This window comes from Scomber japonicus, chromosome 1, assembly GCF_027409825.1.
Source record: "Scomber japonicus isolate fScoJap1 chromosome 1, fScoJap1.pri, whole genome shotgun sequence".
NCBI classification, from domain to species: domain Eukaryota; kingdom Metazoa; phylum Chordata; class Actinopteri; order Scombriformes; family Scombridae; genus Scomber; species Scomber japonicus.
Genome location: NC_070578.1, coordinates 15,811,284 through 15,838,446, shown reverse-complemented (window position 1 = coordinate 15,838,446; position 27,163 = coordinate 15,811,284). Strand labels below are relative to the sequence as shown.

At 39.8% G+C, this 27,163-nt stretch overlaps 3 protein-coding genes across 10 annotated transcripts in view; all 3 read right to left on the bottom strand.

Moving 5' to 3' along the window:
• Positions 1-1,359: 1,359 nt before the first annotated feature.
• fbxo22 (F-box protein 22) lies at positions 1,360-8,087 on the bottom strand. Its single transcript, XM_053319782.1, has 7 exons — positions 7,907-8,087; positions 7,526-7,658; positions 6,598-6,682; positions 5,305-5,400; positions 4,051-4,203; positions 3,772-3,931; positions 1,360-3,335 (listed from the first exon to the last, which is right to left on the bottom strand). The coding sequence occupies exons 1-7, from the start codon at positions 8,035-8,037 to the stop codon at positions 2,942-2,944; spliced, it is 1,152 nt and encodes a 383-aa protein (XP_053175757.1). The 5' UTR covers positions 8,038-8,087; the 3' UTR covers positions 1,360-2,941.
• Positions 8,088-9,752: 1,665 nt separating this feature from the next.
• Positions 9,753-18,228, bottom strand: LOC128359332 (tropomyosin alpha-1 chain). 6 transcript variants are annotated; one of them, XM_053319835.1, is made up of 9 exons: positions 18,115-18,228; positions 17,538-17,663; positions 15,230-15,363; positions 14,513-14,630; positions 14,256-14,326; positions 14,018-14,093; positions 13,830-13,892; positions 13,505-13,574; positions 9,753-9,835 (listed from the first exon to the last, which is right to left on the bottom strand). In XM_053319835.1, the coding sequence occupies exons 1-9, from the start codon at positions 18,226-18,228 to the stop codon at positions 9,753-9,755; spliced, it is 855 nt and encodes a 284-aa protein (XP_053175810.1). The 6 variants fall into 6 exon arrangements, with proteins under 6 accessions (XP_053175810.1, XP_053175825.1, XP_053175838.1 ...); XM_053319827.1 differs by lacking the exon at positions 9,753-9,835 and adding an exon at positions 12,804-12,886; XM_053319850.1 differs by lacking the exons at positions 17,538-17,663; positions 18,115-18,228 and adding an exon at positions 16,033-16,164.
• A 6,308-nt stretch (positions 18,229-24,536) lies between these two features.
• Positions 24,537-27,163, bottom strand: part of tln2a (talin 2a) — a 92,346-nt gene continuing 89,719 nt past the window's right edge. For all 3 annotated transcript variants that reach the window (XM_053319711.1, XM_053319727.1, XM_053319719.1), the window contains 4 exons: positions 26,409-26,597; positions 26,145-26,327; positions 25,807-25,932; positions 24,537-25,444 (listed from right to left, as the gene is read on the bottom strand). In XM_053319711.1, coding sequence (XP_053175686.1) covers positions 25,316-25,444; positions 25,807-25,932; positions 26,145-26,327; positions 26,409-26,597 — 627 coding nt within the window. In that variant the 3' untranslated portion in view covers positions 24,537-25,315. The remainder of the gene's footprint in view (positions 25,445-25,806; positions 25,933-26,144; positions 26,328-26,408; positions 26,598-27,163) is intronic.

Here is a 27,163-nt window from a genome sequence, read left to right as displayed (position 1 = left end):
TCCTTGCTGCACATAGAGTAGAATTAATTATTTATTAGGAGCAAAACACCTACCTGTGTGAGATTTACATTGTTGACGGGTAATTGTGCTTTCCGCTGCCCCCTGGCTGATAGTAATGTCTCCCTCGGTGGTGATCAGAGTAAGTGAAGCAGCAGCAGGCTCGCAGTGTGTGTGTAGGCTGCAGCTATCCTTAGCACTTTTGCATTGAACGAGCACCACTACCACCACTACCACTACCACCGCCGCCGCCGCCGCTGCTTGGATTTCAGTGCAAAACCAAACGAGGGGATGGAGTTCAAATGCAAGAAGCATCGTCACTGGGCAAGATCATATTAACCTCTAAGTGTATCAGAGCGATCAAACGGCGACCTCTCAGTGCAATCTTCTCCATCCTGACTGAAGGGTTGAGTGGGAGCTGCTCCAGATCCAGATCCAGGTCCGCTCCTCAGCAGAGGGCTTCCCCGGCGAGCGCAGCGGGGAACCCGAGCGAGAGGAGCTGTCCAGATGCTGAAACGAGCCCGACGAAGCCTCGGCTCTCCACCGGAGCCCTTTCCACAGCAGCAGCCGGGCAACACAGGGCCAGTTTCAGCCAAACGCCATAAAAACATTGACGTTTTCGTGCCTGAGACTGACAGTAGCCAATGAATCGTGTGACATTTGCATCGCTCCGGTCACGACATAGCAGTATAAAAAAATGTTGGCCGTGGGGTGGACGCGCGCGTGTTTGTGTGTGATAGAGAGTGAGAGAGTGAGAGAGAGAGGAAGAGAGAGAGAGAGAGAAACCGAAAGAGAGAGAAAAAGCCAGTGAATAGATTTCTGAGTTATTGATTGAGGCCAATTTGAGAGCAGATTATCGCCACAGATTATTTTATTAGCTTTACGCCTGGTAGGTCGTCCCTCTCCGTGTCATGAGCGTTTTTTATTGTTTCCCAAAATAAAGATACTATGGAAATATAAATTGTCTTTACAGCAATTGGCTTAACCGTTTGTCATTCATCGGGATTAGCCAGTCGATGGTTAAAGCGTACATCAATCAATCTCAAGCGTCTCTTCCTTCATTTAAACACGCCTGGACGTGGGCTGCTGGGGATGTTATAGGCTGAGGATCAGATTTCAGAGTTTGCGCAAATAACGAAGAGTGGTGATGTGAATTAGCTGGAGTGGGCCTGTTACAACTGAGTAAGGATGCGTAACGCCCAGTGGGTTCAGGGACAGCGCGCGCGGGAGGAGGAGGAGGAGGGGGGGGGGGGGGGGGGGGTAGTGTAAAACGCTGCTGTAGTGGACTTCAGTTGTGGGCTTTGAAAAAAAACAAACTGTAGAAGTAAAGTCAAGCACATACCAATCTACATATTGAAAGCTTTTGATTTATTGATGAAAAGGAGCAAAGTAGATATGATTTGGCACATCCTGTAGAAAAGTGCATTAACACCAAAACAATTTTGCTCAATGAGCCATTAACAACACTAACTTAAAATACAGGTAGCCTACATTTCCTCTTCAGTAACTATAAAGGGAGATGTGTGTAATATGATTACGATACAAAGGAGGAAGATACTCTTGGCAAATAACGTCTAATTAATTCCTTAGAAAGAAAAATATTAGAGCTCTCAAGAAAAGAAAACAGCCTTGCAACTACCTTTTATGGAAAAGCTGAAATTACATCAGCTATTTTCAACATAACTGCAACTACATGACCAATAAACATACATACACTGGAAATGTTACCGTTATCATATCAGGATATTCTTGATAGTGAGGAAAAAAACAAATGTAAATGAATGACAGGGCCATCTAGAAAATCATCTAGATATGAACTGTAGCATTCAATGGATTTGGTCAGACACAGATTCACAAAAGGCATCTGTTAGATTTTGACAGCTTTTACATGTGTGCAACTACGTAGTTAGTCTCAGACAATACTATCAAGATTTCAAATAAAACTTTTCCTATTTATTCAGGAAAGAATACCAAGAACTTATTCTTTAATATCAAATCAAAATGTTCAGATCTTGGACGGTTCATCTTCAGTTTCCAAATACTAACAACTGTCTCCTAAATTCAGTCAATTGTAGAAAAGCTGAGTAAGGTGGATGAAACAGAGGTTCTAGTTTTTAGAATGAATGTTTTTTTTTCTTTTTAAGCTGCAGAAGCTACAGAGATGAAGTGACCATTAAGCCCAACCATTTAACAGTTAGTAGGTAGTAGTAGATAAATCATGTGAATAAAAAGAGGCACTCCAAAATTTTGACTGGCTTCCCTGTGTCCAACTAAAATAAGGTAGATAGACATGTTGCCTAATGCTATTAATTTGCAGGCTAACAAGGTTTATTTTTTACAATGGTAAGACAAAAGTGTCAAACTTATATTACCATTATATTACCATTCATCATTTAAATCAAGATCGTCTTGATTCTGTGGAAAAAGGACCTCACTCCTCTTACTTACATGAATAAAAAGTGCCTTTGCTGAATCAACAACTTTAACAATAGCTTGGGACACAAGTGTGAATAATTTACTTATCTGCAAAGCAAACAGACCAAAAGGTTGATGTCAGGGGGTAAGATATGCCTTGAATGTGTGCAGAAATTGGGGGAAAATATATACACATATTTTACACATATTTTTTTAAGAGCGCTATATCACAATTGAATGTTAAAAGAGATGATCAGTATTGTCCTATCTTTACTTTGTGAGACGCACTAGTTTTAATATAAATCTGTGTTTACACACAGGCTCCAACAGATATAATTTCCCTAATCTTGCCATTATATTAATGGCTGAAGGGATCATTTTCCTGCTTTAGGAGCAGAAATGGTGACAGCAATATTCTGAGTTGTGATTCGAGTAACACGCTGCACAGAATATCTGTAGTTCCCGACTGCTGTTCCAAAAAAGATCATGATGGGTCTTCTTTGTTCCTGCCATTGTCATTGTGGGTCAGTCAACCTAGGTGGACCAAGGTCATGACTGTCGTGTACTCATGCTGCAGACCGTCAATGTCAGAGTCGCACAGCGTGTAGTCATCTTTAACAATTCGGTCGCAGCCGATTTCACCGTTGCCAAACAGGCCAAAGAGCGGGGTGTTGGGGAACACCTTGCGGAAGGCGTCAGCCTCCACGTTGGTCTGGTTGTTGTAGTAATGCTGGCCTCTCCCCACACATGCGAACATGAACCCTAAGGTGTTCCTCTCAGGAATTTTGGCTGCCTTCAGCCTCCGGATCGTGGCTTCAGCCGTCTTTGAGTTGCTTACGTCTTGTTCCAAGAGCACAGATGCCCCCTGCACCTTAGGGCCACTCAGGGCCAGGCCCACCACACCATATGCACCTTGGCTACAGCTACAGAGAGATGATGGAGGAAGTGAAAGTGAACATTGCATCAGAGTGAGCAGTAACATTTCCACCAATATCTCAACTCTGAACATATTGGGGACATATTGGTGGTGACACAAGTGGTACACCTTACAGAGAAATGCAGACATTTTATTGAAATATGAAGTGAGGTTGAACTAAAAGGTTCAGTTTCAAATGCTTATTTACAGAAGCCAGAATTTACCCTCAAAGTTATGCTCAAAGCAAATACTGGGTTAAATCTGACTCAAACCCTTTAAACCCTTCTTATTGTCTATGAAAACTTTCCAGACAAAACTATAATTAAGAAAGCCTCAAAATATTTGCAGGAAATCACTTACAATTATTAACTATGTATTAAACAACCCTCCTTTCATAGATTGCTGATCATTAACCTTGATTTAAGCACAGGATCCTAACTCACCAGTGTCTGGCAGGAGAAAAGACACTTTCTACCAGTCCTCCAGCGATGAGAGCTTTGCTCTTGGCCAGAGGCTCCAGTATCTGGTTGAGGAAAGGCCCAGATTTATATGCCTCATAGACAAACAATAGTACCACACGCAGCTCTGGGTTGTCAACAAGTCCTGTAGAGAGAAAGCACAATGAATGAAGGTCTGATACAAGAGCAAGTTCTGGAGGACATTTATAAGCCTTGCATCTTTCAGTTTAGATAACTGAATAATTGTTGTGGGCCTTCACTCACCTGCTTCTTTCAGTGCTGTTGGGGAGATGGACTTCTTGCAAAAATGAAAGGGCTTGATGTGGACACCATCCATGCTGGGGAACATTATTGCAAAGCCTGCCTCCCCTTCCTGGTATTCCTGGGGAGGGTTGGAGCAAGAGCCACTGGGAGTCACTACACAGAGAGACAATCATGAAGTATCAGTATCACAGGATGGTAAGTTACATGCAGTCACTTCCACATTAGGAATCTTCTCTTGATTTTGACATATTAAGTTTCCAGGAGTCAGCATCTAGTGGCCATTAGAGGAACTGCAGCTCAAAGTACTGGGCACTTCCACCAAACAACAGTGGTGGTAGGTGGCTGCTTCTGGGTTGGGACTTAGCAAATCTTGGCAGAATAAACTAACCACATGAGAACTTTTTTAGTAAAAGAGACACAGAAGTCACAAGAAGACTCACATTAACATTGACCTGAACATTTGACACAATATTTGCACAACATCACAAATTGCAGTTTATGGAATTCATGCAGGATTATGAAGAAAAAAAAACAACTATGTCTTGTAATACTGTGCAGTCCACTACCAACATGCAAAATGACTAGTTGTACTCTAGGCTGCATGAAAACCTATTACAAGTAATCTATACATTTCATACTTATCCAATGAATTAGAGCTGCATGGTGACCCTGTGGTGACCCTCAGCTGCAATATCACAAAATGAGTGTGATCACAAACAGCACAGGCTGCTGCCATTAAACCTGATAGATGATGGGAGGCTTGACAAGCCATCATCTTGAGGAAAGGGAACATGGCTGATGGAGAGTCACTCCTCTAGAGGGTTGTGATTATACAGAGAAATGGGGAGCACAGCACCAGGAAGACTGGGCAATCTATCAGAGGGAGAGGCGGGGGGTGGGGGGGTGGGCAGCCACCAGTGGTGCTTTCCAACGAGGCAGCAGCGGTGGGGATTAATACAAAGCCCTGTCTGTTGAAAGGTGAACTACGCCTCTTAGATATGCTCAAGACACCTGGTTCGCTTTTATTTTCTCTACAGCATCTGTTCTATATGTTAAGTATGCATATTCATACCATTGGAGCTGGAGCTGTAGTTTTATGGTTCTATTTAAAAATATTTTTTATGATACTATTTAACTAAGTGAATCCTGTAATGTGAAATCGCTGTGGCTTATTTTGGATGATGAGGGGATTCATTTTTAATATATTGTATATAAATGAGGAATAGAAGTGAGACATGAAAGAGGAAAACTTACAGACTATGCCTGGTGTAGTAATGCCCATGATGTCACAGCCTTTCGGGAAAAGCAGGTTTATTTCTTCAGTGTCTGGACTGTTGCGACTCTTCTTTGCTTTGGAGTTAAAAAACAAAACAAAAAAATCTGTTAACCTTTTGCATGGTCATCATTTTAATCATAAACTAAGAATATATTACCAGGATTATGTTACAATTTTAGATTCAGATAAATGTATACCAACAACGTACAATTTTATTAGAAATTAGACTTTAAATGTACTTTTCTTAGAGTTGCTAATACTTCAAACACTTTATGCACATAGTGAATATCAAAATGTAAGTGAAATATATATAAAAGCCTGAATTTCTTATTTTTCATTGGCTGGCAGGAGTCTGTTAGTTCTAGTCTGTTGTAAACTGCAGGTAAGCCTTGCAATTTTGATTATGTTTTACACTATGTTACAAAACAATTCTCAGTGCCTCACCAGTGAAATAAACCTAATAAACCAACTGACTAAACACATTTGAACATATCCAGCTTTGTTCTGGCCATGCTAATTGTGCAATAATACTATGAGAAGGCCTGATTTTTTTTAAAGGTCACAAGCTCTAAATGTACAAGTGGCCAGTCAAAACAAACTTTACCCACAAGTTGAAACAGACCAACCGGGAACAGTTAGGTTCAAATTAATGCTAACTGGCCTGCAACCTCATATGACCCAATTTTGCATGTTTGGAGTTTACAATTATTAACATTGTTTTCAATGGTTTATACTTGGTCAACTTTACCCATATGAATATAATAAACTAGCAAGTATTGTGAGGTAGTTTCCAGTTAATTGGGTAGTACCTGTATTTTAATTTAAACATTTTCATCAAACAAGCAAACGTTGGAGTTTAACAACACAACAACACACAGATTAGTAGCACATATGCATCTTAGACAAAGTATACCATCTGTTTGATTTACTTGTTCAAAATGCTAGAAGAGGTCAAAAGGACCTAATAAACATTCTTCTAAAATAAAAGAAAAAAGAAAAGCTCACATAAGCCTATATTGTAATGTTTACACCTTTAAACATTGCACACAGACATACTAGTATAACTAGTTCAGGCTGCCTCCGTTTTAGTTATATTAACTAAACCTTTTTACAACATTCCTTTTAAAGATTACTTGTAGATCATCTTACACCAATTTCCTAATACAGGATACATCTCTCTGCTACCACAATCATAGCAATAATGTATGATACATTAATGAACATAACAGACTTAAGTACAACAGCAATGTGTTATATTATCTAATACCAACCTTTATTTTGCCTGTTGCAATAAGCTCCCCAGAAGGTCTCACAGTCTACCATTGCTAGAACGGTTTTGGGCAGGAGAAATACTTTCTGCAAATAATCAAAAGCAAAGTGCATGTGTTAAAACTGTGTTAAAACATGCAGATAGTGATTTCTACTCTGATTTCTAAGTGGCTACAACACATTGTACAATAGTATACCACATTTTTCTCACAAGATGTGTCTGAATGGCCCAAAACATGCACTTTTCCAAGTAACTTTAAACTGTTAAAATAATCATATTCCTAATACATGCATTACAGTATCATATACACCCACCACCACTTCATTAGTACATATACAATACAACAGCTCTGCCATCAATTTTACATTTATGACGCTTTTCAGGTTTAGTCAGAAAAGTGATAATTCCACTCTGTGTATTTTATTGAGGTCATAGTGGGGGTGGTGGTAGTGTAATGGGGTGTGTTATATTGAAAAGTCTCCTAATAGTTTGCCCCCATAAAGTATGATAATGGAGTGGACAAAATATTAGAGACACCACCATTCAATATAATGCATTCCAATACACTACCAGCAGCTGTATTGGTTTGCATTAGATTGCACAGGTGTAACTAATGGAATGGCCAGAGAGTGTATATTCTGTATTGGCTTGTTCCAACTCTGTATAGAATCTTTAAAGTTTATTTTTCAGTTCCTAGTGACACACATTTTAGATTTTCGACTGAAAACATATCTAGCTGGGTGTGTGTATTACAGAACTCACCCTACAATTACTTCTTAAGAGGATTTTTGTAATAAATGGCATTTTGTTCTTGTATTTGTTCTTGTTCTATATACTATATATCCAATGTGTATTTTCCAAACAGCGTCCTCCTAGACATTCCTCTACATTTAACTGTCCAAAACAGACCCTTTTTGCCCACTATTTACCTCCACCTCCTCGGCCAAGATGCTGCAGAGAGCATGAACCTCACTGTTGGAAAACCCACTGGCTGACACCCAGGTCAGCTGCTGCTGAGTCCTCAGCACCCTGCGGGCACAGTTCCTCCACAGCCTGCACACACTGAGAGACACACACAAACACATTCAGCATCACCTGCTATTGTCAACTTAACACAATAATACGTTCGCGCTACTATCAAACAACACGACTGAGCACCTGCACACCAGCACATACGTACGCGGACCATAGAAATACTCGAGCTAGAACATTAACTTCCTATCTGCCCTGAATATCTTTTAAGAGCAGTTTCACTTCTGCTCGACAGCCATTAGCGTTAGCCGAGCTCACTGTTAAGCAGACAAACACACCTTGCGATCCGTAGAAGTGATTTGGTCGGTACGAAGGTGAGAATCCGCTCAACCACTTCAGCGACATTGCTGAGCACATACGCAGCTTTGCTGTCTTGTAAAGACATGTCAAAAACCGAATTTTCACACATATTTCGCTCTCTGGTCGTGGGTTTCCTAGTACGGCTGCCCAGCTGCGAACTTTCACCTCTGTACCTCCTCCGCTGTGGATTTGCGCTGAGTTTACACACTGCCCCCTGTGGCAAGGAGGAGCTACAGCAGATGCATCCTCTGCCCTATGCGAGTGAAGTGTCCCATCGGGTAGTGACAGTCCCTCATAACAATCCATTAATACACACAACCCTGTAGTTTATATATAAATTGTGGCTTCCACTAATATTTAATACTGCACATGAGTGAAATTAAAAGGCAATAGTAACTTAAAAGCAAAAAATGTGTTTAAAATCTTTGCTGATTCAAATATTTGAGGCCTCTAACTTTTACTTCCAACCATGAGAAGTTATGTGTGTATTTGTATATAGGCATACCATTTTATATGTAGTGTCACCAATTAGTGTCCACCCCTGTTAAACCCCCACCAAGTGGTTTTCCAACCCTGGAGTCAGAATATTCCTGTCAAACAAAACTCTTATTTCACATCATACACGTTAAGATAAAATAAGAAGTACTTTATTAATCCCTTGGAGTGGAAATTGAATGTCACCTTCTCACAAAAACAGCCAACATACAGCAAGGAAACATACAGACTCAGGTAGTACAAGTTAAGTGCAAAGCACCACATCAACATCAAGCAATCCACAACACTCAATCAACAGCAATGTTCATTAAAAAACTTCACTGCACCAGCTATAAAGGACCTTCTAAATCTTTCTGTAGAGCTCCTTGGCATCACTAGTCTGGTACTAAAGGAGCTCTTCAGTTCACTTAAAAACACCAAACAATGGGTAGTCCTTACTGTGGATGCTACTGAGTTTCCTGCCTCCTCTCTTCTCCATGACCTTCTCTAGTGAGTCAAGAGGCACACCAATGATCCTGCCTTTTTTTTTTATTAACTTGTTGATCCTATTTCTGTCCTCTGAATTCAACCCCCACCCCCACCCCCAGCAGACAACAGCATAAAAACTCCTCCCTACTCTTTCGTACTACTGACTGGTACCAAGAAGCCATTTTCAGAATCATTATTCTATCAGAGCATGGGGAACTTTTTTAATAAAGACAGACATTGAGTAAATTATACTTCATTCAACCATTTATTTATGATCTTTACATTTCCATGATAAAATGGGAGACAAAAATCAAATGGATTTTATGAAGAAAAAAAGAAAATCTAAATTATGAACAGAAAAGTGAGTACAGTGTGCAAACATTTCTTTCACTTAGCTGGGACAATACAGTACATTCAAGCAACAACAGTGCTTAGACTTACTTCCTTGCTAAACTGGAAGTGAATATAATTGAATGTTAATACAGGAGAAACAAAGACATACAAGCAACTTTACAAAAGTACACATAATAAAAGTCCCTTTATATATAACCTTGGCTTAACTTACAGTATGGCTTTGTTCATGATGATTATATGCAGTATTTTTCCCAAAAAAAGTGCAAATTCTCCCAACATATACAAACAAACTTATTAAAGTTATACAGTGAATTATATCCACCTTTTGGTTATAGTATATAACAAAACAGTGTAGTTTAAATGCTACCTTGTGTAGAGCTTGTTTCTTCAAGACAAGGTCAGAGGAGACATGAACTCAAAGCCCTACATTATTTGTAGCACCCATGTATTAGGAGCCGGCCATATTCAGAGCAGATGAGGCAATGTGGGAAGAGGATCAGAGCTGAGTCAAAGGTTACACATTTCCATTAGAGTCTGATCCAGCATCTGCTTTACGCGCAGGTTCTCTTCTTTAGTGCGTGTGAGTTTATCTGTTAATATAGCATTGCATTGGTTAAAATCATAAAAAAAAACAAGACAGCGTAGAGATGCACAGAATATAAAAAAACAGACAAAGCCAGGTTAGGAACGAGTGTTAGACATGTGCTGGATATTGTTACAAACCTTATGAGTGTTGGAAATTTTGCTGTACTGTACTTTCTTTTGATAATAGAAGTTAACATTCATTAGGTAAGCACATATCCTACATTAAGATACTGTCTGAGCCAACTTTTATAAAACGCAAGCTATTCTGATATTTAACCTTTAGAATCAGGCTGTAAATATTATACTCAGGCTATAGACAGAGCTGTAGTCACCACTGGATGAGCTGGGTTTAGCATAAAACAATAGGTCTAGATAAGACTGTTCTTTTCAGCCAAAGTCTGCGGTTTGGCAGAATTTAAATTATGCTTATGACCTACAGTAATCTTAGTGTACCCTCCAAGCAGCTTCAGGTCAATCAATAATAATTTGCCCTCAAAACACAAATGTGAGCACCGATTGTGACACCAACATGAAAAACTCTCCTCTTTCACATCACCAATACTGTCCCCAACATTATCCTGAAAGTCTTGCATCAGGTAACAGATTTTAGATTGTCAGTCCTTTTTATTTATATTCAAAGCTCTAAATCAGTTTGGTTTTCCCTTTACAAAAACTGCACTAAGTGACAGTATTCAGAAACTTGAGCTTTGCAGTGGTTCAGGCAAGAATCTCTGTCATTTAACAAGCAGATGTTCTCCCCAACAACCAAACCAAAATCAATAAAGAGTTCCATATGGGAAGATTTGGTACAAACTCTCCTTGCATGCACTAATAGTCAGAGCCATATCATTGCTGTTTACCAAATTATACTCTCTCTCTCTCCCTTTATATTGAAGTGAACTCAGAAGATTTGTTTATTTACACTAATTGAGAATGTTATTTATGGTCCAAAGACCGATAACAGTGTCTTGACGGAACTGAAAAAACTCCAATTGCAAAAAACACCAGAGCAAATCAAGCCTGCATTAAAACTACAATAATTGGTTGAAACTTGTCCTTCTGTCTTGGTCGCCATTACAAGATTACAGAGGTGGATTCAGGAGCGAAGAAGGGAGTTCTACACCCCATGCAGCATTTTATGAGCCTGTGGGCCACTAGACTCATCACTAGCTTTCATCCAATGAGAAACAGCACCATGTAGAATTCAATGACTTTGTGCCACAGCCCTGACGATAACCAAGGAAAATATCAGATGATTTTGATAATGTTTCATGACCTAGAGTTGTCTGATCTTCTGTCTGAAACTGTACTTTGAGCATGCATAATGTTGAAAGTCTTACAGTTTGGCTCCTGTTTGTTGAAAGCATTACTTGGTTTAAGCTGTGTTGTCATAGACACAGTTGCCTATACTCTTTACACATCACAGCATTAGACAATATGTCTGGACGTTTGAGTTTCAGAAGAATGAAAGCATAAAAAGAGGTCATTCCAGTTCACGCCTCATTTAAGGCTACTCTCAGTTCATTGGTCAGAAGACGATTTTTCTCAAGCTGCTTGTATAGATGATCTTGATCGTCAGAAAGCAGGTAAGAGAAAAGGAAAAGAGGCAGTTAGTACAGAAAAGAAGTTTAGAGAGCAACTGTTGCTTTGAAGAGAATCATGAAGTGCTGACCTCAGGAACATATCAAACTAAAGCAATAACTGTCATTCAGTAACATTTCCGAAAAGATCTAACAAGCTGTTGCCAATACTTGCTGTCCTTGTTAGCCATAGCAACAGCACTCAAACTTTTGGTGGTATGAAAATTGTTTTATCCTCTGGAGATACTTCAAACAGCATAAAATGATCCTATACATTCATAAATGCTTATTTCAGAAGAAGCATCAATGGCTTTTAGTAGCTAACACAGCACAGTACAAAACATAGGCCAGAGACCTTAAAGATGATTGTGTCAATACTTTTAAAATCTCTAGTGATGGAGTAGATCAACAACACAAACTGTTGAATAAACTGACTATCAAAGCAGGTAACTTGTCATGAGTATTATATTCCAGTATTCTTCTAGTTGAAGAGGAAAATGGAGAACTATGCATTTTATGTGAGGACTAGTTCATTAAGTAGAATGAATTAGCACCCAGAAATACTGTTGTATCAAATAATTGTCCTTCCAAACAGAAAAGGCAACAGTAAATGGGAGAGGAGCTTTAGAGTTTATTCGAAAGCTACTCAACAAAATAAATTAAACACATAGAAGACAAACATCAAAGAAAAAAGAGAAAAAAAAAAGAAAAAAAGATGGGACAATGGAAATGAAGAAACATCTCAGGAGAAAGGGGGAAGGGCTGACATAGTTGGAAGAATGTTTATTTTACAGAGAGCAATATGGCTCCGAGGTCTAGACGAGAGATTAACAAAAGGATGACGGCAGCAATGGTCCAATGTGCAGTAGTGGCAGGGTAATAAAGAAATACAGAGACAGAGCAGACAGAAAAATTGGGCAGCGCTGCACAGGAAAGAGATGAAGATGCTCAACCAGCGGGTGGCTTCTGGGGGTGAAGGGGTGTAAAAATTTAGCTGTGAAAAAAAAAAGGAGAAAATAAAAGACATTGGAGGGAGGAATGAAAAGAAGAATGGAAGATGAATAACATGCAGAAGCCAAAAGGGAAATACAGGATGCAGATCTAAGCCAGAAAAGCTAAAAAGATGAGAATGAAATTGATGCAATGTGGCTGTGGTGCAAAAAAATTATCCAACTATTATCGAATGCTGTTAGTAGTTTCCTACATCAAGAGATTTGTGAAATGTAGCCTTAAATGTTGTTAAAAATACCTACAAATTCTTCATTCACACACAAACCAAGCAGTTGAAGGAGTAAAACACTCAAACATGCCACTAGAGGGAGCTCTGCTACTTTTGTGAGAGTTAGGGATGCTGAAGGCTAAGGCACAAAGCAAACAACAAGGGTGTGGTGAATTACATGGAAGTCATGTCGTTGAGGGCGTGGTCCAGCTCCTCGCTGATGGCCTTGTACTTCAGTTTCTGGGCATACAGCTCATCTATTGTGTGGTAATTATTATGGAGGTGGCAGTGAAGGATTTGCAATTTTAAAAATGGGAAGACAAAAGAAAGAGAAGGTAAAAATGAAAATAGAGAAACTGAAAAAAGGAGGCAGGACAGAAATAGGAAGGGTCCAAGCAACAGCTGCTGATATTGTGTCAAATTCCTGAGGAGTCACTGAGAAACTGCCTCACATGTTCCATGACCCTGAGGAGGACTGATTGGGACTAGCTGGCCTTGAAAACTCAGTGTAGCAGAATGCCAAACAGCATTGTGGTGAGAAATGTTGCTGCCAATATGAATATTATCACGCTAGTCTCTGTGGATCGCTGCTTTGTCGTCTGTCCCCCCCACCCCACCCCACCCCCACCCCAGATGTCCTGAGGACTATTGAACACCCTGCTGACCAGATAAGCAAACACTGCAAATGTTTACAAAAAAGGGAGGTACTCTCCTTTAGAATTGTGATAAAATTTGGGAATAGTGGTGTTACCTTGTGTTGAATGGTTAAATTAATACATTTGTACATCACAATTGCTCAGTTACGAAAAGGTGCTTACATTTAGTGAAAATAAAATTCTGCTGTTCTTTAAAAAGCAAATGTAAAAGATTCATACCCTCCAAGTCATCGATGGTCTTCTCTAGCTTGGCGACTGATCTCTCAGCAAACTCAGCACGAGTCTCAGCCTAAGTGGAAGAATGCAATCAAACATTCAGCAGCTTACATTAAGAGGTTAAGAGAACATGAATGTGTTTCTGGACAGGGCCCCACTGGACATTTAAAGCACTCAAGTGCTGTAAAGGAAAACTAAGAATCATTTCTAATTAACAAATACAGTCAATACAGTTTCTTTTAAGTAACTGATGATTCCAAATTAAATCAATACAACAGGATGGATAACTCATATTTAAAATGAGTCACTGGAGATTTAGGTAACTCACCTCCTTCAGCTTGTCTGTAAGAACCTTGATCTCCTCCTCGTACTTGTCCTCCTTCTGTGAATACTGTAGTCACATACAAAGGCCAGAGTTAGGCAAATATCACTATTGTGTTAAGACAAGAGGGTTTCAAACAGATTTCCAGCATTTATTAATGTTGATTATCTATCGTGCATCATCTTCTGTCTTACCTTCTCTGCCTGAGCCTCCAGAGACTTCAGGTTGTTCTGCACAGTTTTCAGCTCCTCCTCAAGCTCAGAGCATTTACTGTGATGTGTTAGGTTTTGGTTCACCAAGAGGGAAGATACATGAGACCAAACAATAAATTACAACAGCTTACAATGGAACGTGTTCTCATTTCAAGTTGTGAGTCGTGGAGCAATTGAGGAGAAAAGGAGGAATGACAAAAAAAAGGAAGGAAGTTCTTACCTCTCAGACAGCTCAGCACGTTCCTCTGTACGTTCCAGATCACTCTCAATGATCACCAGCTTACGGGCCACCTGAAGTCACAACATACTGACATTCAGTCCCACACAGCACACTAGTTGGATACATCAATACTCATACCTAAAGTAAACATCTAACAGAAAGTGGACATTGTTTGCCAGCTGTAACATTAAAAGGGAAAGACTATTGTTAAAGATGAGCTTGGTTCTCAGAGTGCAGGGAACAGCTAAGAAACTTGCCTCCTCGTATTTGCGGTCAGCCTCCTCAGCAATGTGTTTGGCTTCCTTCAACTGGATCTCCTGCAGCTCCATCTTCTCCTCATCCTTCATCGCTCTGTTCTCAATAACCTTCATGCCTCTGGAGGGGGGGAAAAAATTACCATTAGCATCTCAGCAGGCTTACATTTTCAGTAGTGGAGTGTGGTATGTGAGACAACTAATCACTAGTTTGTCTAAAAGGTATTGGTGGAGAAAAACATAGGCTTCCACATATGCTTTATTTCACTATCCAGACAAACATCTGAGTACTTCAAATTCACTTGAATATTATGGTGGCCAGCACACTAAGTAGAAAATAATGTCCTTGTAATACTAAAAATATAATAATTTAAGCTTCAAGTAAAACGCTACAGGTGTGCCACTTCTACTTTTGGTCATGAGTGAAATTAGCATTCAAAACTATTTGTGAAAAACTGATTTTCTATCAGTATTCTATGTGTTACACACTTCTTAACACTGTTGCAATATAACTTCCAGCCACCAGTGGCAGCATTAAGGTAAATGTTGAGGAGTGGTACTCTAACAGCATGGATCATGACTAATCCTCTTTTTATGCAGGAACTCTAGACTTATGGCCTAGAAGTTTAAAAAAAAAAAAAAAAAATCATACTGCACTTATGTCAGTCGCTGTATAAACCCCAGACTAAACCCATGGGTGTATGAGTGGAGTATGCTCACCTCTCACTCTCATCAGCAGCCTTCTCAGCCTCCTCCAGCTTGGTCAGAGCTGTGGCCAGACGCTCCTGAGCACGGTCCAGCTCCTCCTCAACCAGCTGGATACGTCTGTTCAGGGAAGCTACATCACCCTCAGCCTAGAGGAGTACAAACACTGCATTAAGTTTACTTGTATGTATATACCAGCCATTGCAGCATCTTCAACCAGACTCTCTGAGGAGCTTGGTCTGAGGTCAGGAACACACCCAAGGGAGGGAGGGAGGTTGGAAAGTAGTCTTTTATACACAGGCTAAGGGGTGGATGGTATCTCTCTTAATGTTCATTGAAAGGCATTGCTAGGACAGTTCTCCCTTCTGTAAAGTCAGACCTGCCATATCCTACCTAACGACCATTTAATTATTTTGCACCACAAATGAGCTACAGACACATGGCAATAAACTAGCTATTTTGGAAGGAGACAAGCAGCTATATTGTGCTCCACTTAGGAGAATTGAACACAGGAGAGGATTTTCTCTCAGAGGAACCGTGCTACTACTGTCGCTGCTGTAACGATAGCCTAGCGTACTTGTTACAAGAGTGTTTGTTTATCCGGGATGAGTCGGGTGGAGTCTTTTCATCTCTCCATCATTACGCATGTCTACCGGTGGGCTCATTTCAAACACATGCACCTGCTACCTGACTTTAGCTATTCGAGCACAAACCGCCGCTGTCTGGGCCTAGCAACCACGCTTTTTGACCAGATTTGCTTCTCTAATTCCGCCGGCAGTCTGCGGACTAATTGCCTTAAGCCATTAGCAACGGCTTACTGCTTCCCTGGAGCTCCTCTCCAGGTTCAGGTCCCGCTGCAGTGCCGCCGCCCGGTCCTCCGCCTCGTCGGCCTGCTCCTGCAATGACTTGATTTTCTTCTTCACAGCTTCCAGAGAGCTCCCACCGGCCATGTTTTTGCTCTTTTCTTCTTTTTTTTTATCCCCCTTTCTATCTCTCTCGTTGTCTCTCTCAGCTAGGCTAGTTTCCTCTCAGCACCGTGCTGGCAGCCTCCGAGCAAACACACACCGACACACACACTCTTTGATCCCTGCCCCCCACCGCCTTTAATCAAGCGCTGATGAGGATTGGGATGTGCCATCAGGTCCGGAAGTCACGCGTTGGGCACGCAAATAATAAAATATATTAACTGGATATAAAAAAAACCTAATTATATTGATTTACAATGTTCTTTCACATTAACAATGGTCGTTTAAAGAAAATACTTTTTAGAAGATATACAACCTACCCAACTCATAAATATTTTTAAGTGCATCCCCTACTGGTAAATTGAGCTCACCCAATAAAATCACAGCAGCAATATAAACAACCTGGTACCTACACATATTAGGGTAATTAATGCACCAAATGATGACTTTCTATTATTATTAGTCTTAGTAGTATTTTTATTATCATTATACTCTTCTGCACCTTTGTGCTTCCACCAATTAGACCTTACCCATTTTTGTATCACTGCTAAAAGTGCAATATTAGAGTATATGCTGTTAACATCCTTTATCTGCAAGCCCAATACATTTGTTGTTTGTGTTTATTTTGTATGAAGTCATTGTTATTAAACTGTCGTGATTTTATTTTGTGATTTTCTGTTATTCACGAATACACATTACTTTAGTTATGTATGGTGTAGCCTATAAAAAGCGTCTATTTATTGTTTTTACATATGTATCTATTTGTATGTTTTAGGCTACTTACTTTTTGGGGATAAAGGTTATATAATCTTATATCATCCTTACTTATGTACCTTCGTGGTGATGCCGCTGATCGTGACGTCATCAATTAGGCTTAATTGGTGTGACATGTAATACTGGCAGTAATTTAATAAGGTGTTTGACATAACTGCAAACAGAGAACCAACTGAAACCAGAACAAGAACAAATCTGTCAAAGCTTGTACTGGTAAAAATATGGCTGTTAAATGCAAAACTGAAACCCTACACTATCTCAGATTGGTTTGAATGGCTGCGGAATGCATCGATAAGCCTGTAAAGGGAGGCCCTACCATAAACAGCACATGTGCTAAATTTAACTTTTTGTTTTTTACATATTCATCCTATACAACTCAAGAGTCTCTTCTGCTCTTCTGACTGATTATTGCATAACTTGATCATTAGAGTAATTAAGTCATTAAGTAGCCTAATCAAGTAATGGGTGGGATGGGGGGGGGGGGGGGGGGGGGTAATCTCGCCCTGCTAAGGAGATCAGAGGGGGTGGTTCAAGGTCAAACCATTGGGCAATGAGCGTCTGGGGTGCTGTCAGCTTAAACTCACATCTGTGGCTTTCTTCTCAGCGAGCTCCAGTTTCTCCTGGGCATCCTTCAGGGCTTCAGAGTACTTGTCCAACTCATCCTCAGTTCCCTTCAGCTTCTTCTGCAGTGACACCAGGTCATCCTCAAGCTGGCACACAGAGAAGCGAGATATTTATTTACACTGAAAGCAGGTACCATCAGGATGTATTATGTACAGCATAAAGTACTACTCGACACCTCATAGTGTCTGCAAAGACATAATACATAATAAACAGTACATCACCATTTAGAAACACATTTATTCTTAACAGTAACAGCTAGGCTATTTTTTAAATTACACTACTACTATTAATAACTACTACATTTACTATTGAATTCAACAGTAAATGTAAAGGTTCCTCATTGTTGCCAACTTCAACTTTTTTCCTTATTTTGTTTCATATGAAGCAGAAGGAGGAGAAAAGCAAAGGCATTATGATTCTTCAATACTTTTTCGATCCTATGAAATACACATTAATCCTCACTGTGCACTGGGCAGTACCGTGCAATTGGCACCGGTGCGTAAAAGCACCAGAGTGAAATTCACACTGGATGCCGACCTGTTTGCTCCTGTCCTCGGATGCCTTCTTGTCTGACTCGGCCTGCTCAGCTCTGTCCAATGCGTTCTCCTTGTCGAGCTTGAGCATCTGCATCTTCTTCTTGATGGCATCCATGGCTGCTTATTGTTGGGTAGGGCTTCCGTGCAAGCCAAAAACAAAAGCAATTGTAGGAAAAGAATCGGAGCGTCTGAGCCCCACTGTTCGCCAAGCTGGAGTGCGAGCTCGCCCAAGCTGTAGTGAGTTTTTGGCAATGCAGTTACTGGATACCCATTACTTTTTTGGAAACAACTGCAGCTGTTTGACAACGCTGGACCCTTCTTTTTTTTCTGAATCTCTTCAGTGATTCGCTCTTCCAAGACATTTGATCGCTTGTGTGACTATACATGGGATATAGACGTCAGAAAGGCACTCCCTCTTTCACACCAAGACGTCTACTCCTATTTCTAACACCCTCCAAGTGACATGCAGGTAGCCCCACGGAGGGGGAGTTCTTTGGGAAAAACATGCTGATAATGGTAAACTAATTATCACCCAGAAACCATGAGAAAAGACAAAAAAGACAGTATGACACATGTTGTGAAACTCCACTGTGCTTTTAACATCTATAGCTGTGCCAAAAGAAGACAATTGTTTAATTAACTGTAACCTCAGGGATAATACATTTATTGTTCTTTTTCTATAAACCCAGCAATATTTCAACAGAGATCAGCAAAAGAAAGAATTGTTACAACACTCAATGTACCAGAGGTATTCAGAAAAAGTAAATATGTGTGATTGAATAAGTCCCTGTGGAAGTTCCTCTCCCTTCAAAGGGTGTCATGTTAGCCAGTACGGCTTGTTTGTCTTCTAGGGATCATTTCAGCAGCTCTCTCACGGCATAGTTTAACATCCGAACAGAAATCAGATAGGCTTTCCTCTCTGTAGAGGTATATCATCAAGCTTGTCCAACTCCTTTCTCAGCTAATACATGCCTGAAAGTTATATCTCAAATGGGCCGCAGTGGATATTGCGGCGTGCACAGTCGAGGATACAGAGGCTTTGGCATTTCAACAGCCCCCCTGTGCCTCTGTGATAATTCACAGGGCCATTGGCACAGATGCAGCTGTCTCACACAAACCTGTGTCAGGACTGGAGGAGGGTTGAGTAATAAAGGTATACTGTCAATCACAGTAATGAATTTTTGTATGCCAGGGAAATTAGACCTAGTGAAGAATAAGAAATCTCAAAATATTGTGAAATGTTAGATGAATGGGTGGAATTGGGAACTAGTGTCGTAGTATGGGTATTGGATATATATTGCTGTTATGTAATACTATACTGCATACTGTATGTAATACTATAGAAACAGCACTGTCTTGTTGGCCTAATGCCAGCTCAACTGTAATAAGCCTTTGGACTTTATCCTCCTCTCAGTCTCCCCTTGTCCCCAATGTTCTGCTTGTGTTTTGTTGAGTGCACATTTTTGGGGTGTTACTCCTTGAAGAGCACCTGCTTGACTCTGTCCTCTCTGGCCACATGCCCTTTGTGAATACTCTTACTGAGCCTGACTTTTAGAACAGAAGCCATTCGACCCCCTTTAAACTGGATTTTGGTCCCTTTGTGAAAGGAAGTTGTAACCAAAAAAGTCAATAATCAGTCATACCAAAAAACTCTTGAATATTACTCCTTAAAATGTCTATGTTTTGGTAAATACTGTATATAGAGGGCTCTTGACAGAGTAATATTAGTGTAAATGCTTCTTGGTTTGAACAGGTGAAGAGAAAAAAGTTTGCAGAGGATTCAATAAAATGGGACTTTTAGCTGCATTTTTTAGCCCTATATTTTGTCACTTTGGTGGTCCACCCAGATGGGATGCTGGGCTTTTTTAGGGCTGTCAGCTGTCACTGTGTTGTCATCCCACCATGTGTTTTGTGGCCTGTTTAGCAGCCAGCCAGGCATGCCTGTCATATACAGAGATCAGAGAGGCTCATGGCACAATCCATGTCACCCTAGCACTGCGGATAGATAGAGACGAATATTACCACCCTGTACCTGTCCAACAATTAATGATTTACTCATGTCAAGTTAGGGGCTGTATTCAGGGGTCTGAAAAAAAAGGCCAAATTACTTTAAAAGTTCAGGTAGATGTATTTTGACACAACACTGTTTGAGATATTTATACTTGCAGCAAAACTGTGAATTGTATATACATTTTTGTGTTCTGCAACAATGAAGTCTGTGGAACATGTCACATTGTTTTATTCACACCGGTGCTACAGACCTTCACAATATAAAGTATATTTAAAATGTACACACGTTTTCTTTCACTGCGCAATTCCAGACCTGTGTACATATGCTAAAAATATCTTATTTCTCAAATAAAGAGGTCTCAAACCACACTTCTTCTTGACTAATCAATGAAAATCAACATCTTATTTTTACACAAAACGTCTCCTTTAATTGGCATGTTTGCCAAACAATTATTTGCATCAAATTATTGCTCAAAGATAAAGATAAAGTCTTTCAAAAAGTCATCCTGGCAGTGGAGAAAAAGTTTCATTGTGTGGCAGAGACTCTGTTAAAGACATCAGTCAGACAGCTGTCATAAACCAAACACCCCACAGTATTCCCACAATTCCCATCATGCATGGAAGTATGTAGGCCTATAACAATGATGTTATGGCTTTTGAAGACTCACATGTGAAGACCTCTGGATTTGATTAGGTGACCATTGTCACCATTGTATGCATCACTGATTTACTGTTGTAAGAACTCATAAATCTAAACACTGAGTCTTTGTAATCTCCTCTGTAAATGGGGGTCTTCTATAATGTTGTACTAACAAGAAGAATTTAACAATTTGTGGGTGTGATGGGAAAATGGCCATCGGCAAGCAAGCAAAAGCAGTTTAATCAGACTTCAGTGTGAACCAGACATGCTTATACAGTTCCTCACTGATGAGGGGAGACAGCTGGTGAGCAACTCCTGGACAAAAAAAGAGAGTATGACGATGATTTCATAGTGAGCGTCTAGACTGGAATTTCTCACTTCCTCCACAGTTAAAAATATTGAGTCACCCTTTATCTCTTGCTGTGATTTAAACTAATTACACTTGTCATATCGGTGTAGATGTGCAGGGTTCATGTGTGAGGTCATGTAAATATATCAGTGTGATGAGTGTGTTTACCTTTGTGTGAACAGTCTGTAGGATCCAGGCCCTGCGGCTCATTACAGTAATGTCATTGGTGTGTCATTTTCGTCAGTGGAGTAACAGCAGCCAGTAACCTGATATGACACTGATCATTTAATTGAGAGGAAAATGTAAAATAATAAGCTGTGGCTGAGACAAATAAATAAATCAAGAAACTGTTTGTGCCTGTGGTACTTTCAAGTCAGGGCAGGTAATCTTAGAGTGAAAACAACTGTCTTCAGTTGATGAAGCTTTTAACCTTGCTATATAGAACGCTGCAGTCATCAGTAACTGTACCCGCTTTTTGACTTTTATTATAATTAGATTTAGGACAAAAATAATTGATGAGCTCTCTTCTATCAGCTGCTTGGCCACATTAGATTCAATGCTCTCAATCCTTAAGCCAAGCTCTTGTACACAGGGGTTTTCTTGTCTCCTTCTCAGCCAAGTCAGTTTAACAGGGCCTCTTGTTACAGATCAGATGCTACAGAAAAAAGAAAGAAGAAAAAGAGCCACTGAGTTTTCGTTTCTGTGAATTAGTGTTTAAGAAGTGACTTAAGGGGAATGTGGCAGAAAACGGATTCCAGGACTTAAAAGCAGTACTGGGAGCAGCTGTGCCACTCTAATTGACATTGCCTCCTCAAATTGTAGAGCTGGACAAATTTAGCATGGGTCTCAGTGTATAGCCTGGACTCAATTTAGCGTCAGGTTTTGTGCTGACTTAGAAATACCATCTTGTCCTGACACTAAACTAACAGACACTTAGAGGACCTTGTTTGCTTGCCAGAACTCATCACTACACTGTACAGTTGTGTTTGTGCATTGTGTCAGTACTGCTTTTGAAACAGTGTACAGACATGAAGAAAATATACAGAATAATGTTTCAGATATGTGAACTTGAGAGGGATGTAATTGTGCATTTTAAGCTTCAAAACATTTAAGTGAAGTCTAATGAGCATCAGGTATATCTAAGTATAAAGATGTATTCAACTCTGTATGACTTACTATTGACGTCCAGGATGTGAAGAAGGGTGAGATGCTATAATGTGAGAGACTACCACAGCTCTCAAATCTGAAAAATGTGTGTTCGTACACCTGAAGGTGAGGATATGAAGCATAACATCAAATAGCACACACAAAATAAAACACGAGAAAATGAGGACACACTTACATTGAAATGCTTTATTTTCAGTGAATACAAAAAATAGTTGTATGGAGGCCAGATAGATATCTTTTATATTGTATGTTATCTTTATTTTAGTAACTTCATATTTTTTAATTTCTGTTTAGGGTAAAACATACGGAACAACTTCACTTACTCCACATCTTTGAAATGCGTCACAACATCTTAATGGTGACAGATATATCGAAATGTTCAAATCACATTTATCTTTCAAAGAAGCTTAAGAGCACGAGGAGAAAAAAAAGCCCATTCATAAAATTTATGTGACTTCACAACATACAATAAAGCAGTTGACAGGCCCAAATTTCCAGTCTGTTGTAGTTTAGAAGCACTGTGGTACATGCCCATGGAATGCAGTACAAAAACATGTTTTTATATATATATATATATATATGTATGTATATTATATATATATATATAAAATGTGTTTTTTATATATATATATATATATATATATATATATATATAAAAAAAACACATTTTGTGATTGGCGAACAGTTTCTCTGTCATCCCCAAAAGGCCTTACATGTGGCTGAGAGATAAAGAGAGAAGGTAGAGGGGATGCAGCTGGTTCAGCACTTGGAGGAACAGTGTGTTAAAAAATGTTAGAAAACCCACAGACATGAACCTCCATCCCCAAACAATTGCTTGTCCAATACCTTCTATTAATTGATGAGGTGAAGCTGTCACTTGAGCAGACCAGACACTGTATGGGCTACGGACTAAGGCACTAATAATAACAACACTACAGACTTGACTGATGAGAAGTGGACCCCCTCCCCCCTTCATACAAAATATAATGCCAGAAAACACTTCTTAATTCCAGACCTGACTAAAAAGTGAAGGTCTGTCTGTAGCTATTTGCAGCTGTATACTGTCTGTACTGTATGTGGAGGTCACAATCAATCACTCAGTGCATCCTTGAAAGTTTCATTCTATGGCCGTAGGAACAGAGATGCATCTGAAGCGCAAAGCCATGCATTTTCACAGCAGGACCTAATCTTACAACATACTGTAGTTTAACATTGAAAGACAGCCCGTATAATAAGACAAAGGAACCAAACGCACTACAATCAAATTCGGTAAACAAAAGGTTCTTCTATTGCAGCAAGTAGTATATTCAGTAAAGTCGTACCGAAGAAGCACCCTTAAATTCAAAGACTGGGGGATGACAAAAAAAGGATAGACATGATTAGTCATTTCATTTCAAATGTACCATGCAACTGCAAAGTGCACAACCTCCAGTTTGACATTTTTTATTTTTTTAGAATGAGATTATTGCTAAGTGAATTTTCATATTTTCATATTTTTGAATTTTGATTTTGGTTCCTGAATTGGACAGATTGGAGATGAACAGACTCGCATTAATCGTTGGCAATGATTGAGTATTGCTGAAAACATGTGGTCAGGTTAATGAAGAGCAGGGACAAAGTAAATCTGCTTGGAGACAGCACAGAGAGTGCATATAATCAAAGAAGCGGCATTCAGCTGATTCCAGATGTCTGAGGTATTTCCAGGTATTTCCATCTTGCATGTTGTTGTAGGCAAATTCAACGTGCCTGGTTACCCAAAACTATACTTTATACTGAAAGCAAGCCGTCAATTATACATTATAATCTCCTACTCTTACTTTGCATTGTGCATGGTGTAAGGGAAATCAATACTGCCCCCTAAAGCACCATCCATGTTATTGCATCATGGTCAAATTCAGTTTATAGGTTTTGCATGCATGTCTCAATACCTGAAATGTTCAAAAACCAAAAAAAAGAAAAACAGAAAAGAGGTCTTAAGGATTGGGATTGGTTTTCGAGCCTGGAAGCTACCTGTAGCACCACAGCCTCTGCTAGTGACAGTAATTAACTGCCCCTGAAAGACCCCTCTCTGCTAAAAATACTCTGAAGTAATAAATATTCCTTCTATGGTAATATGTTGTCCTGTGTAGAAAAGCATTCACATGATAACGTAAAGTAAAGATGACACCTATATTCCAGGGCTTTTTAGACCACTATAAAGAATTTGTTGTATCTTTAAAAAAAAAAAAGAAAAAAAAAGTGATGGTGATTTAGCATGTAGAGCCTGTCGATATCAGCATAAAAAAGTCAAATAAGAAAGTATGATGCTCATATTACTGTCTACATTGTATTTCCAAAAAAACAAAAAAACAAACCTTCCATTATTGAAAATTACAGTATGGTCCAAGAAACACCAGTATGCAAAACATCTTTCATATTAGGGTTAATGACCACTGAATTACAGTCAAAAAGACACGCCACGGTCATGTGATTTACACGATTCAAACAGATATTAAGGTGCCGGACTGGACGTGAACACGTTTCACAGAGCATAAAAGGCCCACATTCATACAATATCAGAGTACCAAGCTGAAATGCTTTTGCTATGGGACAAGGACAGCGATACAATCAGTTCTTCATCCTAAAGAGTTTATGAACTACAGCTGCAATTTGTAAAACAAAGGAGTAGCTTCTGTGCAAACATGAGAGCATATGAGCTGTACTGTTTGTCCCAAGCATGTCACATTCTCTTTCAGGTCAGTCAAAGCAGTTTATGTTGAGTTGTTTCCTTGAAGTAGTCAGTTCCACGCAGTAGTATTTCGAACTTTGCAGCAGTTGACTTTAAGTCCTCCCCATATGATGTGGACGGCGTTCACTGCAGACTTGGGCATTCCTGGTTTGTTAAAAATCAGTTACAACATATCTGAAGTTGCTGTACTGTAGGCAACATACCTGTCCGCATGCGTTATTAAAAAGGACGCAAATCTGCACACAAACACAGATGTGCTCCTCACACTGAGTTCAAGTATCTGCAGCAGAGAGGGCTGCTTTGCTTCGTTAGTTGTTGTCTTCTCGTAGCTCGCTGGGCAGGAACTTGTACTGCTGCTGCCTAATCTGAGCCAGCTTCTTCCTGGCTTCTTCCAGCTCTCTCTCCTTCCTTAGCATCTCCTCCTGGGCTGCAATGATCTGGACAAACAGACAGGAGACATTTACTTTACTTCACCACATTTAAAACATTTAAACTTTTAGATTTTTTGTTCAAAATCAAACCACACATCGATTATAGTAAATATTGACACATGCACATTTTTTAAAATGTTAACCAATCCCTATCAGGTTCACTCATTCCTCATATATGGTATTAAAAAAACAAGGTCAACAGGGGCAGAATGTGCAAGTCATTGCAGGTATAGAAGTTTGATTTAGAGGATTAGAATAGATCTGTAATTAGCTCACAGAAAACCTAATGACACACTGGCACTAAGTGAAAAAAGAGACAAAAAATCCTATATTGACAGCAGAAGCTTATAAAATTCAGTGCTGTTCACCTGTGCAATTCCACCCACAAACTTCGTCTTGACCACCACGCTGTCTTCATCTGATTTGTCAAATGCTGCCTTTTGAGCCGCCCGCACCAGGTTGTCTGATGCCTTCTTAACTGCATTCCCAGCAATCTGTTGAAAGAAGAGAACATCAGCAATTAATTATAATAATAATAATTATTATTATTATTAATTAATTTATTTTTATTATATACTACTAATGATATAACTGTGCAGCCTAAAAGAAAGCTATAGTAGATATGAACACTGTCTCTCTGCATGTTCACAGGTAACTGCTACAGGAAGCAAACTACACTGTGGTCTTGTTTGGAGCGTGTCAGTACCTGCAGTCTCCTCATGGCCTCAGAGTCTTGGTCAGCTTTCACTTTACAGGCCACCAGCAGCTGTGCAGTGGAGGCCGCCACCTGTTTTGCTGAGGAGATTAGTTTCTCCTCGCTGGCGTGGCCTTGCACAGAGGCGTTGGCTGCCTCGCACAGGTTGCTGGTTGCTGCTGCTACCATACGAGCCTGACAGAAAAGCAGGCAAAAAAAGTTTAAGTAATTTTTCTGGCAAAATTATGAATGCATGAAATGGACTTTCATACTTACAGCTGAGATAAGCCCCTGGGACCACTGTCCATCATCCACAGCATTGGCTGGGATGGAGCCCACTTTGCCCTGAGCCACCAGCTCTCGCTGGGCAGCTGAAGCCGATTTGACCAAAGCGCTAGTGGCTGCAGCGATGGATTTGGCTGCCTCCAGAATCTGCTCCTCAAAGTTCAACGTCTCATCTGCTAGCTGAGGAAGAAGGAGACCAATCAGTTAAACAGGCTTGAGTTTGCACGTTTTACTGACAAACATGAATCTAGTGTATATTTACATTAATTTCAGTGAGTCACATTTGAAGTGATGAATGTAAATATACTACTCAAGTGACAAATGTAACCATACTCCAATACACTTTCAATTTATCACTAAAATGATGAGTGTAAGTATTATACTATCCAAAAAAACAGGTAAGGCTGGATTTTTGCATTAAAATGAAATGGATTTGATTCAGAACTTTTATGAACCATCGCCCATTAAAGAGCGACTTTTGTTTGTGGTATAACATTTTACATCTAATTTGTTTTGTTATTAATACTGATGCTGTTTGTGACCAAGAAAAACAAGGATGGCCCCCAAAAGCTTCATTTGACCAAATACAAAACATCTAATTAACGAGCAACAGCTGATAAGAAGCTACTGTAGGTGCAAACAAAGAAGAAGAAACAAGACTCAGTATTACTTTACACATCCAATTCTACTCAAGTCTCCCTGTTTTACACACACACACACACACACACACACACACACACACACAC

Excerpts from the sequence above, each read along its gene's own strand:
- fbxo22 (XM_053319782.1), bottom strand. The coding sequence starts at position 8,037 with ATGTGTGAAAATTCGGTTTTTGACATGTCTTTACAAGACAGCAAAGCT. Across the intron at positions 4,204-5,304 it reads TACTACACCAGGCATAGTCT|TGACTCCCAGTGGCTCTTGC; the intron begins GTAAGTTTTCCT and ends CTCTCTGTGTAG. Across the intron at positions 3,336-3,771 it reads TTTTCTCCTGCCAGACACTG|CTGTAGCCAAGGTGCATATG; the intron begins GTGAGTTAGGAT and ends ATCTCTCTGTAG.
- LOC128359332 (XM_053319835.1), bottom strand. The coding sequence starts at position 18,228 with ATGGATGCCATCAAGAAGAAGATGCAGATGCTCAAGCTCGACAAGGAG. Across the intron at positions 17,664-18,114 it reads CCGAGGACAGGAGCAAACAG|CTTGAGGATGACCTGGTGTC; the intron begins GTCGGCATCCAG and ends TCTGTGTGCCAG. Across the intron at positions 15,364-17,537 it reads CTGAGAAGAAAGCCACAGAT|GCTGAGGGTGATGTAGCTTC; the intron begins GTGAGTTTAAGC and ends GTACTCCTCTAG.